Raw genomic sequence first — 15855 nt, forward strand, 5'->3', positions numbered from 1 at the left:
TCCCTTCCACCCAAACGAGGCAGAGACTGGGTTAAGATGGGGTGCCTAGACTTCTGAAGTGCCGCTCTCAGCCGCCACAGGGGTGGAGAAAACCCCCTTCTAGCGGGCCCAGTGAGACAGCCCTTTGTCATCGGCCTCCCTCGACAGTGGACTAATAGCACGCTCCATTGTGATGGTGAGGCTCCCCCTGGGCTTACGGTTTCGCCGAGGCAGTGGTAGCTTCCTGAGCCCTTTTGACGCGCCAGCCGAGACCCTCTCCCAGGGTGGTGATTGGCTAGCCGGGGCTGGGGGCGGGCTGACCTCCTCTCCGCAGTGCCGTCACCGCATGACCCCGCCCCCACACGGGGGGGCGGCCATTTGTGTGCGGCCGCAGGATTGGTCGCCCCGCTCCTACCAGGGGGAGGGGAGGCAGGCAGCGCGCACTCGCGCGTGCGTGAGCTGGCGCGCGAGAAAGCGCTCGGTCGCGCCGAGGCTCGAGCGGCCGTCGCCATTTTGTAGGGTTCTCTCTGACGCGGGACCCGCCGCCACCGCCGGCACCACCCGGAGGTAGGAGAGATGTTGTGGGTGTGTGGGGAGCCCGGGAGCGGGCCTGGCCATCCCAGCGGAGGGCCAGGTAGCCCCGGCATTGGGGCCGCTCGTCTTCTGAGGACCGTCCCGGGAAGACAACGAAAGGAGGCGGGGCCGGGTCTCCGGAGGGGGCGGGGCAGGGGTCGAGACGAGTCTTTGTTGGGCAGTGGGAGCTGGAGGTTGGGCCGCTGAGGACAGGGGTTCAGATGTGGGGCAAAGGAGGGCTTTTCTGAGTATTGTGGGAGGTGATACCGCGCTGTGGAGAGGCACACAGATTTCCCTCCAAAATCTTGTAACTAGGGACGTTCGGATGTTTCTTGCTTTCTGCTTGGCGCTTTCTTCCTTGTGCTAAACCTTGAAGCTGCTAACCTTGTAGATTAGATGTGCCTGACCTCACGGAGATGTTGGAACGTGTTGTGCTTTATGACCTCCTATCTTCTGTTAGAATTGTCACACACAGCTAGCACTACTTAGGAAAAAACTGCTGTTCCGCTCTCAAAAGGAATAATTGTGACGGTTGCGAAGATATTGAGCCATTAAACGGAAATGCTGCATTGCTATGCAATGTCTCAACTTCACGCCTGACTTTTGAAATCTTGTTTGTAATCTGCCAGGCTCTTGTCGGTCAGGATGGTGAAGCTGTTCATTGGAAATCTGCCCCGGGAGGCCACAGAGCAAGAGATCCGCTCACTCTTCGAGCAGTACGGAAAAGTGCTCGAGTGTGACATCATTAAGAACTATGGCTTTGTGCACATAGAGGACAAGACGGCCGCTGAGGATGCCATACGCAACCTACACCGCTACAAACTGCACGGAGTGAACATCAATGTGGAAGCCAGCAAGAATAAGAGCAAAGCTTCAACCAAGTTACATGTGGGCAACATCAGTCCCACTTGTACCAACCAAGAGCTTCGGGCCAAGTTTGAGGAGTATGGCCCAGTCATTGAATGTGACATCGTGAAAGATTATGCCTTTGTACACATGGAGCGGGCAGAGGATGCAGTGGAGGCCATCAGAGGCCTTGACAACACAGAGTTTCAAGGTGAACTGTTCTGGGGCTTGGGTGGCAGAGCTTCGTGGGGTCTAGCTTAAGGCAGAAGCAAGAACATTAAGACCATGGGGCTGTGAGAGCGGCTCTTTTCATTCTCTTTTCATTGACATGGATAGATTATGTTTACTATGCTGAAGTATAATTTACTTTTAGGGAAGTAAACATTTCCCATTATTTTGCTAAGATGTTTCTCCACAATTGTGGGTTACTTTCTTTGGTCTTCATTTACTTGAGTGCTGCTAGGCTGCTAAGCTGCCTAGGCAGGGAGTGTGAAAACAAGAGCTAAAGGTCATAACTTGGTTACTGCTTTTGTTGTGACCCAGAAGCTTTAGTGTTTTATATTCTGATACTTTGAATGATGGATGATAGTAGCGAAGAGAAAAATGGTAATCTAGAGGAAGCACTATATGAGAAATCTGTGGTGAGTCTGGTTGGGGGATATGGGTATCTTTGGGGTGTCCAAATTTGTTGAGTCTGTGGACTATAAGCAAAACCAGGAAACGTGTCATAGGTTCTTCTGCTCCACTTATTACTTACCTCTAGCAGGTTAAAAAAAAATTTTCTTTAGAAGTTCAAGCTTGAACAGGAATGTGGTCTGGATAAATTCCAGTGAAGACATCATAGAGCTTACTGTATTGCTTATATTGACAACACGTATTATGTATTATCATTAATACCACAGGATCTTGTCTGAAAACCCTGGAATTGTGTTACTATAGTAGCCAATATCTATATGTGGCTAGTAAATTTCACTTAATTGAAGTTTCAAAATTGATTTTTCCAGTGTGGGCATATTTCAAGAATACAGGAGCCACGGGGAAATGATTACTATATTAGGAAACATAGCAGACCCACATTGCAGGAAGTTCATAGTTTACCACAGTTCTACAATGCTTTGAGTGTCGTCCTGGACTGCATATTCAAGGCTACTTTTCTAGTTTTTACCTCAACATCCTTTTTGCCCTAAACACCAACTAAAAAAGTTAAATATACAAAGGTCCTCTGCTAAACCTAGGAAACAATGAGATCATGGGGAAAAGGGAAAGTTAATCAGGAAAGTCTAAGTATGCAAATAGTGAAGCTCACTGGAGGCCCACTGTCATATGTTTCCACCTTCATCACTGATGCCCTGGCCTTTAGCTACTGAAAGCCTAGGGCACAAGTTGCAGTTAATCCCTGCACATTGACAAGTGTGCCCCTGTGCTTTTCCCCATTATAAAATAATGATCTCTGATGTGGTTCCCTCATCAAAGAATGGTAGTGAAATTAGAATGAGGTAATAAATGTATTTTGGCAGCAAAAGCAATATATAATGAAAGATGAGCACTATTTGCAACCATGATTTTCTTCTACTTGGGTTAGAAAATATTTAAAATCTGATAGCTTAACCCCACCCCCCAAGACAAGGCTTCTCTGTATAAGTCCTGGAACTCACTTTGAAGACCAGGCTGAAATCCAACTCACAGAGTTTAAGCCACCACCACCTACCTGCCTTAGACCTTTTTGTTAAATTTGTATTTTTATTTTGGAACAATACTAGCACACTTCAATTTGAAAATGTTGTTAATCACATTCTTAATCATTTTCACTTGCTGTGGAAGGTGATAATGGACGGACGGGAAAGTAAGGAAGGAGTTTTGTTGCCCCACCCCCTCTTGGTTCTGGCATCATCTGGAGGCCCCACAAATGCTGGGCTAATACTCTACTACTAGCCTATATGTTCCCATCCCCGAAGGGTTTGCTTATCAGGTACAAACAAAATGGAAAAAAAAAAACTTAAAATAGTGTACTCATTTTGCAGATAAATTCCCACAGTATAATAGTAAATGCCCTTTTAATTTTTTTTAAATATTTATTTATTTACTTATATATTATGTATACAATATTCTGTCTGTGTGTATGTCTGCAGGCCAGAAGAGGGCACCAGACCCCGTTACAGATGGTTGTGAGCCACCATGTGGTTGCTGGGAATTGAACTCAGGACCTTTGGAAGAGCAGGCAATGCTCTTAACCTCGGAGCCATCTCTCCAGCCCCCTGCCCTTTTAATTTTTAAAGGAAGTGGGGAGATAGAAGTTAGCTTAGAAGGATGAGTAATGTGATTTTTTGTTTGGTTGTGGGGTGCTGAACATTGACCCCCTCAGGGTCTTGAGTATGCTATGTACACAGTACCCCTGAACTATGCTCCTTGACCCTTATATTTGTGTAATAACAAATATAATTACATAGGAAACAGGGAATCTAAATAATGCCATGAATGTATTTTTATTATACATGTACGTATATAATATAAATAATCACTTCCATAGAATAAACTGAGTTGAAAAGAAGAATCATTTATTTGGTTTCACATTCTCTTTCTGGCTCTTCTAGAGATACTACTGGTTTACTCCCAAGTTATACATGCAGATATTTTTGTAATGAACTATTTTTTTCCAGGTGGCAATAGAAAATTTAGTATTAGGTAATGAATTTTGTTGAGACAGGGTCTTGACGTATAGCTTAGGCTGGCTCTTAAACTCAAAAATCCTCCTGCTTCAGACTTCTGAGTACTGGGGTTATATGTATAATTCCTTCACATATCTTACAGAAACTACAACGAATACAGTGGAGATGCCAATTTGGCATTTTGTTCAATTTAAAGCCTTTTGGGGCACCTTTTAGTGCCAAGTTGAGCATCTTTTGAACTTTTACTTCTGTGTATTAATGATTGTCTAAAACTTATGTCTCTGCATTATATAACTTCTAAAGATAGAATCTGAGTTTACCTGGGTCTTTCAAGATGTTTCCTCTCCACAGGCAGCAATGAATGCAGTTTGAATTGGAAATCATAACGAAGCTGCTCCCAAGTAACCATCCGGGCAGCTGAATTGGGAAGGATATGTAAGAATTTAGGGGTGTCGTCTCAGCATTAAATCAGTGGGTCATTATTATGTCAGCTACATCTCCAAGTCTTCTTTGGACTCTGACCCAAGATAAAATTTCAGAAATTAGAATTGAGTTTCCCACCTTCCCAAGGCAGAGTTTCAGAAATTAGAGTTTCCCAGCTTCTGGCATTTTAATACTCTCTTTTGTTGCAGCTTTGAAGATAAAACACTTTTAGTGAGCTGGTTTTTTGGAAAATACTGGCAGATTTCCGTAACTTGGAGGTTTGAGAAACCTTAAGAGCTCCACCTGTCCGCATCTAGTAGAGAGATGAAACTACTTGAATCTGAATTTAAATTGAAAGCCCCAGTAACCTTTGGAAAGAATCTAAAACAATGCAGCCACCTATCATTTATATTACAGGTGTTTCTAGCTCCAGATCAAAAAAAAAAATTACTAGCCTCCTTTTTACAACTACAGAAGATTTTGCCACAAATTTTGATGAAGCACTCCCTTAAGTTAAAAAGTAGGATAGGGCTGAGACAATTAGGTAAAATCACAGTATTTTATTTCTTTTTTTAAAAAAAAAAATGGACTCAATCTATGAAAGGCAAATTCAATCGAATTTTTTCCCCGTTCCTGAGAAGCTTTGTCTAATCCTGAGGGGGGGAAAAACTGGGGTGGAATTGAAATCTATAGAGGTTCTTTTTAATTCCCTCAAGTACAGGTGAAGCCTATAAGCCAAGTATGATTTGGATATCCAAGCACCTGCACACATTCCTGGATGAAACATGGTGGACAGAAGACAGCTGTTGAACTGGGATTGTTTGTAGGGTTTGGGGGTGATGCAGTACTGAGGTTGAGGCCAGGGTATCGTACATGCTAGCAGGCATATGCTTTTTCCATTGAGCTCAGAACTAACATGAATTGTTTAGAGGTGGAAAAGATGCCTTCTAAACCTACCGATAAGTGAGGTTTTGATTTGGAAGTAGTAAAACCAGCGGTCTTTGCATGGGGGAAGGAAATAGATTGTGGAGATGGAAGTAGAGGAGAGTCTGATATGCTACTGGCATTAAACAGTAATTGGTCTCTAAGAACTCCAATATCTAGCTCTCACCTCTGTTGAACCTTACTTTTTTCGAAAGGGATTGCTGAATGAAGTGGGGTAACAGGAATGTGTATGTATTATATATATTTTATGTTTACTTTTATTTGGGTGAGGGAAAAGAAAGTTAATGAGTAACAATAATTTTTATCTGTTTCTTCAAGGCAAACGAATGCACGTGCAGTTGTCCACCAGCCGACTTAGGACTGCGCCCGGGATGGGAGACCAGAGCGGCTGCTATCGGTGTGGGAAAGAGGGGCACTGGTCCAAAGAGTGCCCAGTAGACCGTACAGGGCGCGTGGCAGACTTTACTGAACAGTACAATGAACAATATGGAGCAGTGCGCACGCCCTATACCATGGGTTATGGGGAATCCATGTATTACAACGATGCGTATGGAGCACTTGACTACTATAAGCGCTACCGGGTCCGATCTTACGAAGCTGTGGCAGCAGCGGCTGCAGCTTCTGCATACAATTATGCAGAGCAGACTATGTCTCATCTTCCTCAAGTCCAGAGCTCAGCTGTACCCAGTCACCTCAACTCCACTTCTGTTGATCCCTATGACAGACACCTATTGCAGAACTCCGGCTCAGCTGCCACCTCAGCAGCCATGGCTGCTGCTGCCCCTTCCTCCTATTATGGAAGGGACAGGAGCCCACTACGTCGGAATGCAGCTGTGCTCCCAGCAGTTGGAGAGGGCTACGGTTATGGGCCAGAGAGTGAGATGTCTCAGGCTTCAGCAGCAACACGGAATTCTCTGTATGACATGGCCCGGTATGAGCGGGAGCAGTATGTGGACCGAGCACGGTACTCAGCCTTTTAAAAACTGGAGGTGAGAGTGGGGTGGATGTGGTTGAAATTTACATTTAGTTCCTTACAAGAGACCTTTGCTTCACTGAGGAGCCAGAGGACCAAACCACCATACATACCCAAAAGGCACAAATTACATGCTTTCAGTATTTCCTATAGTTTAGGCCACAGGTTTATTTGGCCCGTTGAGGAATTAGTATGATTCCAATGTGTTACTTCTGAAATAGGAACAAGCCCTGTTACCGAGAATATTATTTAAAAAGTTGTATATAAGCCAGGCAGTGGTGGCACATGCCTTTAATCCTGGTACTGCGGAGACAGAGGCAGGTAGATCTCTGAGTTCAAGGCCAGCCTGGTCTACATAGTGAGTTCCAGGACAGCCAGGGCTACACAGAGAAACCCTGTCTCGAAAAAACAAAAAAGGGGAAAAAAAGGTTGTAAGCCAGTATGGGGGGAGGGGAGCTAACATATACTGGCCCTTTGTTGTATAGATAGCGATTTCCTCACCAGGAAAGAACTAAGTCTTAGAGTGTATCAGCACTTCGCCTGTGATAATCTGGTAAATGAGAGGTAGAGCCAAAATTCAAACTGGGACCTCTTAAATTCATTCTTTCCAGGCAGGCGGTATAGGCACACGCCTTTACTCCCAGCATTTGGAAGGCAGAGAGCTCTAAGTTCATAGCCAGCCTGGTCTACAGAGAGAAACCCTGCCTTGAAAAACCGAAATAAATAATAAAATCATAGTATCGGCACTACTAAGCTGCTGTGGTGTTGTAAAGGGTACGTTAGGGAGCTAGTAATGGATGGCACAGTGAGAATCTTGAATCTTCAGGGGTTTCCAGTTTGCTAATAAAGCACTTCTTGGAGTAGCACACAGTGGTGCATACGTGTAATCTCTGTACGAGGATGAAGCCAAAGGATTATGGTAAGCGAATAGCCTAAATTTCAGCAAGTTCTAGCAAAGTCTAGAAAATATAGGAGACTCCTGTCTCAAAAAAAAAAAAAAACCTATTTCTTGGGTTATTAGCCTATAAATGATGCTCTTTGGTGTGTTACTTTAAGTCGGATAAAGACCTAATGTTTTAAGACACTTCAGTTTTCAATGTTTTCATGATATGTTCCATGAAATCCTTATTCCAGCCCAGACCATGTTTGATGTCAGCACTTAAGCCCTATTTCTTTGTAGCCTATGACAGAATTCCTGTTTATTTTAGCAAGTTTCATTTTCTTAAGGGAACACTCAAGGACTTAGATAAATTGATCATTTCTGATGTGTAAAAATCTTGTAGGTGGTGACATTGGAAACTTGTTTCCCAGTTTCAGAAAATGTGCTAAGAGTGTTGGAATGATAAGAATTGGGGATACTCAGAGACAAGTAAAGTTCATTAGAATGGAAATGGCGTTTACAATGCACAATTCTCTCATAGTTTTCCTTGTACTTTCAAGTAGAGCGTCACTTGAGTTAGAGCCCCAGCCATGCGGTTAAATAAGTTACCGCTGAGACACCAGTGTTCCCAACTTATCCCCTGATTTGGTATATGTGTTAAGAAAACAATGCCATGTTTGTTAAGTTATATGCTGTACAGTTGTATTAGTAAGACTCGGGATTTCTTAAGGCCATCATTTAGTCATCATTCAGCATGTAAATGTAGTTTGATATTAATTTCTACAGCTGGATCTACTCTGAGATACCTCTGATAAAGTTAGTATTAATCTGTTAGATGACTTTGTTTCTCAAGTATGTTTCAAAGTTAAATATTAAATTAGTATAGTCTTTAAGGACATTTTGAAAATGAATTTAACTTCAATCAGTAGCTGTTCAACTAACCTCTTTTTAGTGATGACTTTTAAAGAAACTTACCTTCCAGGTGTGAACCTCAAATGGACTGAATAACCCTGAGTTGGTTGCAGTCCCAGGAGCCTGATGTTAATGAGGCTGCCAGGATGAAATACTCCACAACTGTTGGGGATCCAAATTCGGGTCTCACCCTAACAGAACTGATCCAAGAACATCACAACTTTTGAAGTCGATTGGCACAGATCAAGACCAAGATTTGGCCCTGTGTCTGTATTAAGTAGAGGAGCTTGGTGTGAGTTAACTTTTTTTTTCCCCCAGCCATTGGTGTCTGGAGTTCCCATCATCAATGGAGGAATTAGACAGTCCTAGCAGTGGTTTCTTCTTTTGTCAAGGGATATTTGGTCAATTAGGAAACTACTGCATCTATAGTTCTGAACTGACAGTGTGACAAGTAGAAACTTTAAAGGGTGAATGACCAACTGTTCTTTGAGACGCTAGTCTTTGTGACTATGTTTTTTGAATGTTTTCTTTGGAACATTTGTAATAGTAAAATTGGGCTGGGCATGGGTGGTGGATGCCTGTAGTCCCATCTACTCACGACTGCTTTAGAACAAGAAGTTCATGGTCATCTTGAGCAACATAATTAAATCCCATCTCTTAAGGAAAAAGAAAATTGACTATACCTCATTCTTAGCATCTTTTCCTGGACAATAGTCTTACAAAATTAATCTGTAGTTACTGAAAAATTCATACCTTCTTTGAAGCAGTGGTAGCCTTCTACTAAAGGGGTTGGGTTACCTAAGTTAAAAGCAAGCTGAGTTTAGCACTATCAGCAGTTTTGCATCTTGTGCAGCATACAGCTCTAAGTAGATTCCTAGATGTAGCTATTAGGCTCCTGGGTGATTTTGTGGGATATACATTCAACCCAGTCTGACTTGATTTTTGTTTTGTTCTTTGTTTCTCCCCCCTCTCCCCCCCCCCCCCCCCAGAATACAGGACGGGACCAGAGCCCTGTACTTGGAACCAGGCTGCTTGCTCTCCAGGCATTGTGTAAGCCTCTTGTGTTGTGCTTTCTTTCAGGTAGGATAATTGCGGACTGAACCCTCGGGCTGCGATCATATATGAGAACTTGGTCCTCGTGGTCCCCTTTGCCGGGATGTTTCCATTGCTTCATGTTTCAGTAAACAAAGGAATTTGTGACCAACTATGTTTTCTTTCTTAATTTAATTCTAAGTTGACTTTTCTTTCCTTGATACTAGTTGTCTGTAGCCTTTCACTCTGTTCCGTATATTCTCAGCCTCTGAACAGCCCTAGGTAAGGATTATGCTGGCATCCCCTTCTTTCCTGTACAGTGGAACCCCTCTTAATCTTGCTTTCCCTAGGAATTGAGCCCTTCTCCCTGCCTTCCTACAGCATCTCCTCTCCCTTTAAAACGACCATGTAGTGGCAAGCAGCCTTTAACTTGTGTTAGCTCTGGACTCTAACACTGAAGCTAATCATCTGAAGTTGCTAGGACCATTGGGGTTTTGTTGTTTTGGTTTGTTTTTTTGTTTTTGTTTTCCCAGTTTTGTCCGACCTGTGATCGTGGTATATAGCATTAGCTGAAATTTAACCTTGTTTTACTCCACTCCTCCCATTTTTTTTTTTTGACAAATAAATGTTTCTAACACTTAATCTTTTCCTAGTTGAGTGACTGTTATTTACTACTAGTGTCTTCTGATTCTTTCCCAGTTGTGTTTGAGCTACAAAATTCAAATGAGTGAGTGTCTAAAATGTAGAAGGAAAAGTTGAGTAGAACAGTATGGTTTCAGAAACAGACAGCTGAAGATGACTTGAGTCTTGAGACACTGGTCACTATAATCAGAGCTGTTCTAGAGTTGAAAGGCTGGAAACCCAGCACACTCACGATAGAAGCCCAATGGTGCTGGTGGCTTCCAACCATCTCTATATAACTCCGATGCCCTCTTCTGACCTCATCAGGCCTCAAGCAGGCACAGTACTACACATACATGCACACACGAAAAAATTTTTTTAGAGAATAAAAATTTTAGGTTTTAACATCCTCCCTTGTAGGCTTAGTAGACACCCCCCACCCTGCTGTTCTCTCTTGCTCACTTTCCCTTGCTCTCCCTTTCACCACTCCCGACAAACTTTCTATGTAGGCCTGGCTGCTCTGGAACATGCCATACAGAGCAGACCAGTCTCATACTAGTGTTGATCCTCCTGCCTCTGCCTCTCAAAATCTTGGGATTAGACATAAGCCATCATTCATGAATGCTTAGTCTTTGTTTATTTGAGCAGGGGGGGGGGGGGGGCTGGAAAGATGGCTCAGCAACAAGAGAGGACCTGGGTTCAACTCGCAACACCCACATTGGTGTCTTACAACTGTCTGTAACTTCAGTTCAAGGGAGTCTTACGTCCTCTTCTACCTCCAAGGATACTGCATGCATGTGGTAAAGCATCCATATACATAAAATAAAAATCTCAAAAATAGATATTTTTTTTTAAAAAAGGAGGCTAGGCATATAGCTACATAGTAAAGCACAAAGCCCTAGGTCAATTTCCTATTTCTCCCCACCAAAAAAAAGGGGGAGGAAGTTTTTCATGTAAATTCACTTAGGAACTCTTAAAAATGATTTTTTTTTCTCAAGGTGTTAATTTTTTTTAACTAATATTCTTTTCCATTTATTTATTTATCTTTTGATTTTCGAAACAGGGTTTCTCCGTAGCTTTTTGGTTCCTGTGCTGCAACTAGCTCTTGTAGACCAGGCTGGCCTCGAACTCAGAGATCCGCCTGCCTCTGCCTCCCGAGTGCTGGGATTAAAGGCATGCGCCATCTGCCTCCAGGCCAGAAGAGGGCACCAGATTTCATCAGAGATGGTTATGAGCCACTATGTGGTTGCTGGTAATTGAACTCGGGACCTCTGGAAGAGCAGCCAGTGCTCTTAAGCTCTGAGCAATCCCTTCAGCCCAAGTGTTAGTATTTCTGCTAGGACTAGTCTTTAGCTAAAATGTATGCAAGATTTGGGGAGGGAGTATGGAAGGGTTAGTTTTTATGCCAGGATTCGTCTTGTTTGTTTTTTTTTTCGAGACAGGGTTTCTCTGTGGTTTTGGAGCCTGTCCTGTAACTAGCTCTTGTAGACCAGGCTGGTCTGGAACTCACAGAGATCCACCTACCTCTGCCTCCCAAGTGCTGGGATTAAAGGCGTGCGCCACCACCGCCCGGCCAGGATTCGTCTTGAAATCACCATGTAGCTGAAACTTTCCTTGAACTTCTAATTCTACCCCTTTAACCTCGATTACAAGTGTGCATCACTACATCTGAGGGTAAGACCCGCTGGATCAGAAAAACTAATAGAAGTAAATAGGCTGAGGCCATGGCATACACCTGTGAATTACTCAAGATAGGCACTCAAGAGTTAGTATTATCAGGAGCCAGAGGTCATCCTTAATTATACAGCAAACGAACCTAGCCTGGACAATGAGACCAAATCTCAGAAAAAACAAACCATCTCTCCATCCCCTCTTAAATTTTTTTACCCCCCTGAGACAGGATTTCTCTATGTAACAGCCCCTGGCTGTCCTGAAACTTGCTTTGTAGACCAGGCTGCCTTTGAACTGACAGAGATCTGCCTGCCTCTGCCTCCCAAGTACTGGGATTAAAGATGTGTGCCACCATTGCCCAGTCAATTTTTTTAAGTTTTAAATTAATTAGTGTGCATGTGTGTGTGTGTGTGTGTGCATGTGAGAGAGAGATTGTGTTTAAGTGTCCATGCACCTCACTGCCCCATCTAAAAAAAATTTTTTTAAATTTTTAACTTGCAAAAAAAAGCAAAGTCGGGCAAAAAGCAGGTGCATCTGAGTTCAAGGCTAGCCTGGTCCTCAAAGTGAATTCCAGGACAGACAAGAGATATACTCAGCGGGGAAAAAAAAAAATTTTTTTTTTTTTTTTTGTTGAAGGGTATGTCTACATATGTATGCACTGCACATGGGCTGAACTAAGAGGTCAATACAGGCTATTTAGCTAAATTAGGTGGTCAACCAGTCCTAGGATCCTCTTGTCTCCCCTTCCTACATCTTCCAACTCTGGTGTTCACCTAAGCATCCCATTTTTTCAAGAGTCCTTAGAATCTGATCTCTGGTATTATGGCTGAACAATAAGCATTTTAGTTTTTGAGATAATCACGTAAGTCTAGCCTGGTCTCAGGCTCACTGTGTAGCTGAAGAGGACACCTTCATCTGATCATCCTGACTCCCCAGTGCTGGGATTGAAGGTGTGCATCACCACTACCTGGCCCAAGGAAATTTTTAATCAACACTATGAATCTTTAGCTCCTGTATATTAAAACTGAGTGGTGGCATAAATCTAACTTATGCTTCACTCTCTCCTTTATGGGAAGTCGTAGTATGAACATTCTGACTATAAAATTTTCCTCATTTGGATGAGGGGATTAGAGATCAAATACAGAAACTTGTACATGCCAAATGTACTTGCCCCTAATTAACCCTACCCCACCCATTTTACTCTTTAAAGAGATTTTATTTTCTGTGGATGGTTGTTTTGCCTGCATGTATGTATTTGGTGTCTGTGGGGCCAGAAGAGGATTCTGGATCACCTAGAACAGGCATTACAGACAGTTCTACCATATAGGTGCTGGGAATTAAACCCAAATCGTCTGCAAGATATAGCCAATGTTCCTTCTTAACAGTCGAGCCATTTTTTTACTTTCTTTTGAGATGGGGTTTTACTTTATTATCTAGGCTATCCTCAAACTCTGTCATCCTGCATCATCATCCTCTCTCATGCTTTGATTATAAGAGTATACCAATACTTTAGACTCCACATATTTTATGCTTAACAATTTTCTGACTTTGACTAGAGGCCAGAATGACAGAGGTCCATGCCCACACTCCAACTAGGAAAAAGTACAAAAGGCCCATGTTAATTCCAACATTGCACAGGAGGGCAGGACAATCCCTGTTGTCACACAATAGAGATTAAAAACCACTGGGATTTGAGATTGGTAGGTACACCACCAGTCAAAATGGAAAAGATATGTAGTCATGGTGGTGCACACTCAGGAGGCAGAGGCAGGAGGATCTTATGTAAGTTTGAGGCAAGCCTGGTCTACATAGAAAGCTCCAGAAAAGCCAGGACTACATATAGAGATCATGTCTCAAAAAAACAACAAAAAAATGTGTGGAAAAAAATGTGTGGATACTGACCTCACCAGAATCTCTAATGGTATTGTGCTGGGTTTTGACAAACGTAAACATGGTAGTTTACTGTATCTTGATCCCCTAAATCACTGGCAGAACAGGAAAGAAAAACCTGTACAAATAGTTCTACAGAGCCATGGCCAGTTTAAGACTTTGCAAAACTGTACTGAACTGTTCAGTCTGCAGCCACATGTAACTCTTAAATATTTAAATTATACCTAGTAGTACTTAAAAATTCTATGGGTACATGTGTATCTGTGTGGTTATATGCCATGTCTAAGCAGATGTCCGTGAATGCCAAGAGAATATTGGAGATACCCTGGAGCTGGAGTTATAAATAGTAAGCCACCATGGGGGTCAGGGAGTTGGAACCAAACTCAAGTCCTTTGGAAGAGCAGCACACTAGGCCATCTTTCCAGCTCCACAAATTTTTATATAATTTAAATGACTAGTGACTACAACTTTGATATTATATGAAGTTTTTTCCTTTCACTTTTTCATAATAAAACCTTAAGAAAGGTTAGTTCAAAAACCTTGTTCAACTAGTTACAACTGGCTAGGAGTAAACTAATATACTTACTTCTAAACCTCAGTTCTTACATGAGAAGCTGCATGTTGTAGGTACAAAATTTCCTTCATAACCAACATGAAGTTTCTCAACAGATGATTTCCGAGTCCCATGAGACCTCTCACTCTAAATGCTCCTGAACTCCTTTATCTGCTCTTTGAACTCCTGCTATGCAGCAAGTTATGGTGACCAATGTGTTAATTCAGTTGTGCTAACCACTATGAAGAGCCAAATACATTCTAATACTCTAATATGTGAAAATGAGAATTCTAACAAGGGTGGCTATCCCAAATGGAGGGAAAGGGAGACACAACCATTAGCCAAAAAGGCAGCAATGAAGATTGGGCAAAACTGTGAATGAAACTAGAAGAGGTACGTGACAGAAGTTGATCCTTGTTGTGGACTGTGAAGGAATTTCCTAGAAGATACAGATTTATCATAAGCTCATTAATTTTTTTTAGCAATAACTAATGGAAAAGTATGAACAGACTATAGATGAAGTTAAAAAAATACCTTGTAGATAGGAAATAGTGTACAGATAAATATAATATTTAGGTGGCCATCTGGGGGAGGACTTAAATCTCTGAAACCCACCAAGCTGACTTTTCTATTCAACAGTGGCTGAGCACCTGCTGTGGGCCAAGCCATGTCTGAACTGAATAGTACAGAACACGGGATGATACAGTCACTTGGAGATCTTAAGAGACTACTGAGATGACTATCACAGGTAGGTTAGGAACGTAGGTCTAAAATCAAATTCTGGGGTTAATACTGCATTGCCACCGCTTACCTGCAATTAAAGATTAAGAATGGAAAGCCTGATGTTAGGTAAAACACTTGTAATCCTAGCAATTGGGAGGTAAAGGCAGGATCAAGAATTTAAAGTTGCGGGGAAGTGGTGGCACATGCCTTCAAAGCTACAGATAAACCCTGTCTTGAAAAACCAAAATAAAAAAAGAATTTAAAGTTCTCGTTCACTACAAAGTTCTGAGTTACTTACATGAGTACTTTTGTCTCAAAGGGAAGAAGACCCAAGTTCCATTCCCAGCACTCACATGGTGGCTCAAAACCTTAATCCCAGTCCCAAGGAATATAAACTCTAGGTACCAGGCACAAATGTAGTTCACACACACACATATGTAGACAAAACATTAACACTATAAATATATAAAAAAAATTTTAAAGCGGTACTCTACTAGGCAGGTATGGTGGCCCATGCCCTTGAGGGTTCAAGGCCAACTTTGGTCTAAGTGTTAAGTTCCAGGCAGCCAGGATACACAATGAAATATTGTCTCAGAGAAACCAAAACTACTTATCAGTTGCCTACAGAGATAGTGAATGTGAGGGATGAGAACTGAGGGAAGTTGCTGACCCAATTCCAGGGAGAGGGGGAGAGAGGTCTTTTGCCTCCATGATTTTCTTCCTGTGTAGTTGGCTGTGTGAGGCAGAGCCCTGGGTACCCTGGGTACCGACCCCATGCAAGGCCCAGCCACAGCAGCAGCATTCTGTGAAACACTAAGTACAAAGGAAAGTATATGCTGACTTAAATATTATCACTGCCTGGGAGAAAAAGCAGCCAGGTTCCTTGAAAACTTCCTGATATTAATGCAGTGCCTTTGTAGGGTTGGGCGAGAGGCAAAGTACTACTAAGGTTCAGCTCTGCTCAGCAAAGCTCTTGTAACAAAGCCTTGCTTCATCTTTTAGGTCTGCCTGAGACAGCCTTTGACCTACTTTCCTCTGATTTCCAGCCACACAGTGAAGACAGGCACAGAAATGTATGCAATGTACTGCAAGGACTTTTCCCAAGGACAGAAAGAGGTTGGTTATCTGCAAAATGCCCCCCTCCCTCCAAAGAACAACAGTCTGCCTA

At 42.6% G+C, this 15855-nt stretch overlaps 1 protein-coding gene across 4 annotated transcripts; it reads left to right on the forward strand.

Moving 5' to 3' along the window:
- Positions 1 to 345: 345 nt before the first annotated feature.
- Positions 346 to 9871, forward strand: LOC142850030 (RNA-binding protein 4B). Of its 4 annotated transcripts, none has more exons than XM_075973059.1 (5): positions 418 to 546; positions 1182 to 1609; positions 5751 to 6421; positions 8268 to 8489; positions 9187 to 9871. In XM_075973059.1, the coding sequence occupies exons 2-3, from the start codon at positions 1198 to 1200 to the stop codon at positions 6410 to 6412; spliced, it is 1074 nt and encodes a 357-aa protein (XP_075829174.1). In that variant the 5' UTR covers positions 418 to 546; positions 1182 to 1197; the 3' UTR covers positions 6413 to 6421; positions 8268 to 8489; positions 9187 to 9871. The 4 variants fall into 4 exon arrangements, with proteins under 4 accessions (XP_075829173.1, XP_075829174.1, XP_075829177.1 ...); XM_075973062.1 differs by having other exon boundaries at positions 8268 to 8487; positions 9278 to 9871; XM_075973058.1 differs by having other exon boundaries at positions 346 to 546; positions 5751 to 8489.
- The last annotated feature ends 5984 nt before the right edge of the window (positions 9872 to 15855 follow it).

The sequence above is a fragment of the Microtus pennsylvanicus genome, chromosome 5, assembly GCF_037038515.1.
Source record: "Microtus pennsylvanicus isolate mMicPen1 chromosome 5, mMicPen1.hap1, whole genome shotgun sequence".
Taxonomy (NCBI): domain Eukaryota; kingdom Metazoa; phylum Chordata; class Mammalia; order Rodentia; family Cricetidae; genus Microtus; species Microtus pennsylvanicus.

Bases quoted from the DNA above. Each gene is read 5' to 3' on its own strand.
- LOC142850030 (XM_075973058.1), top strand. From the start codon at position 1,198: ATGGTGAAGCTGTTCATTGGAAATCTGCCCCGGGAGGCCACAGAGCAA. The intron at 1,610-5,750 runs GTGAACTGTTCT...TGTTTCTTCAAG, and splicing joins TGACAACACAGAGTTTCAAG to GCAAACGAATGCACGTGCAG.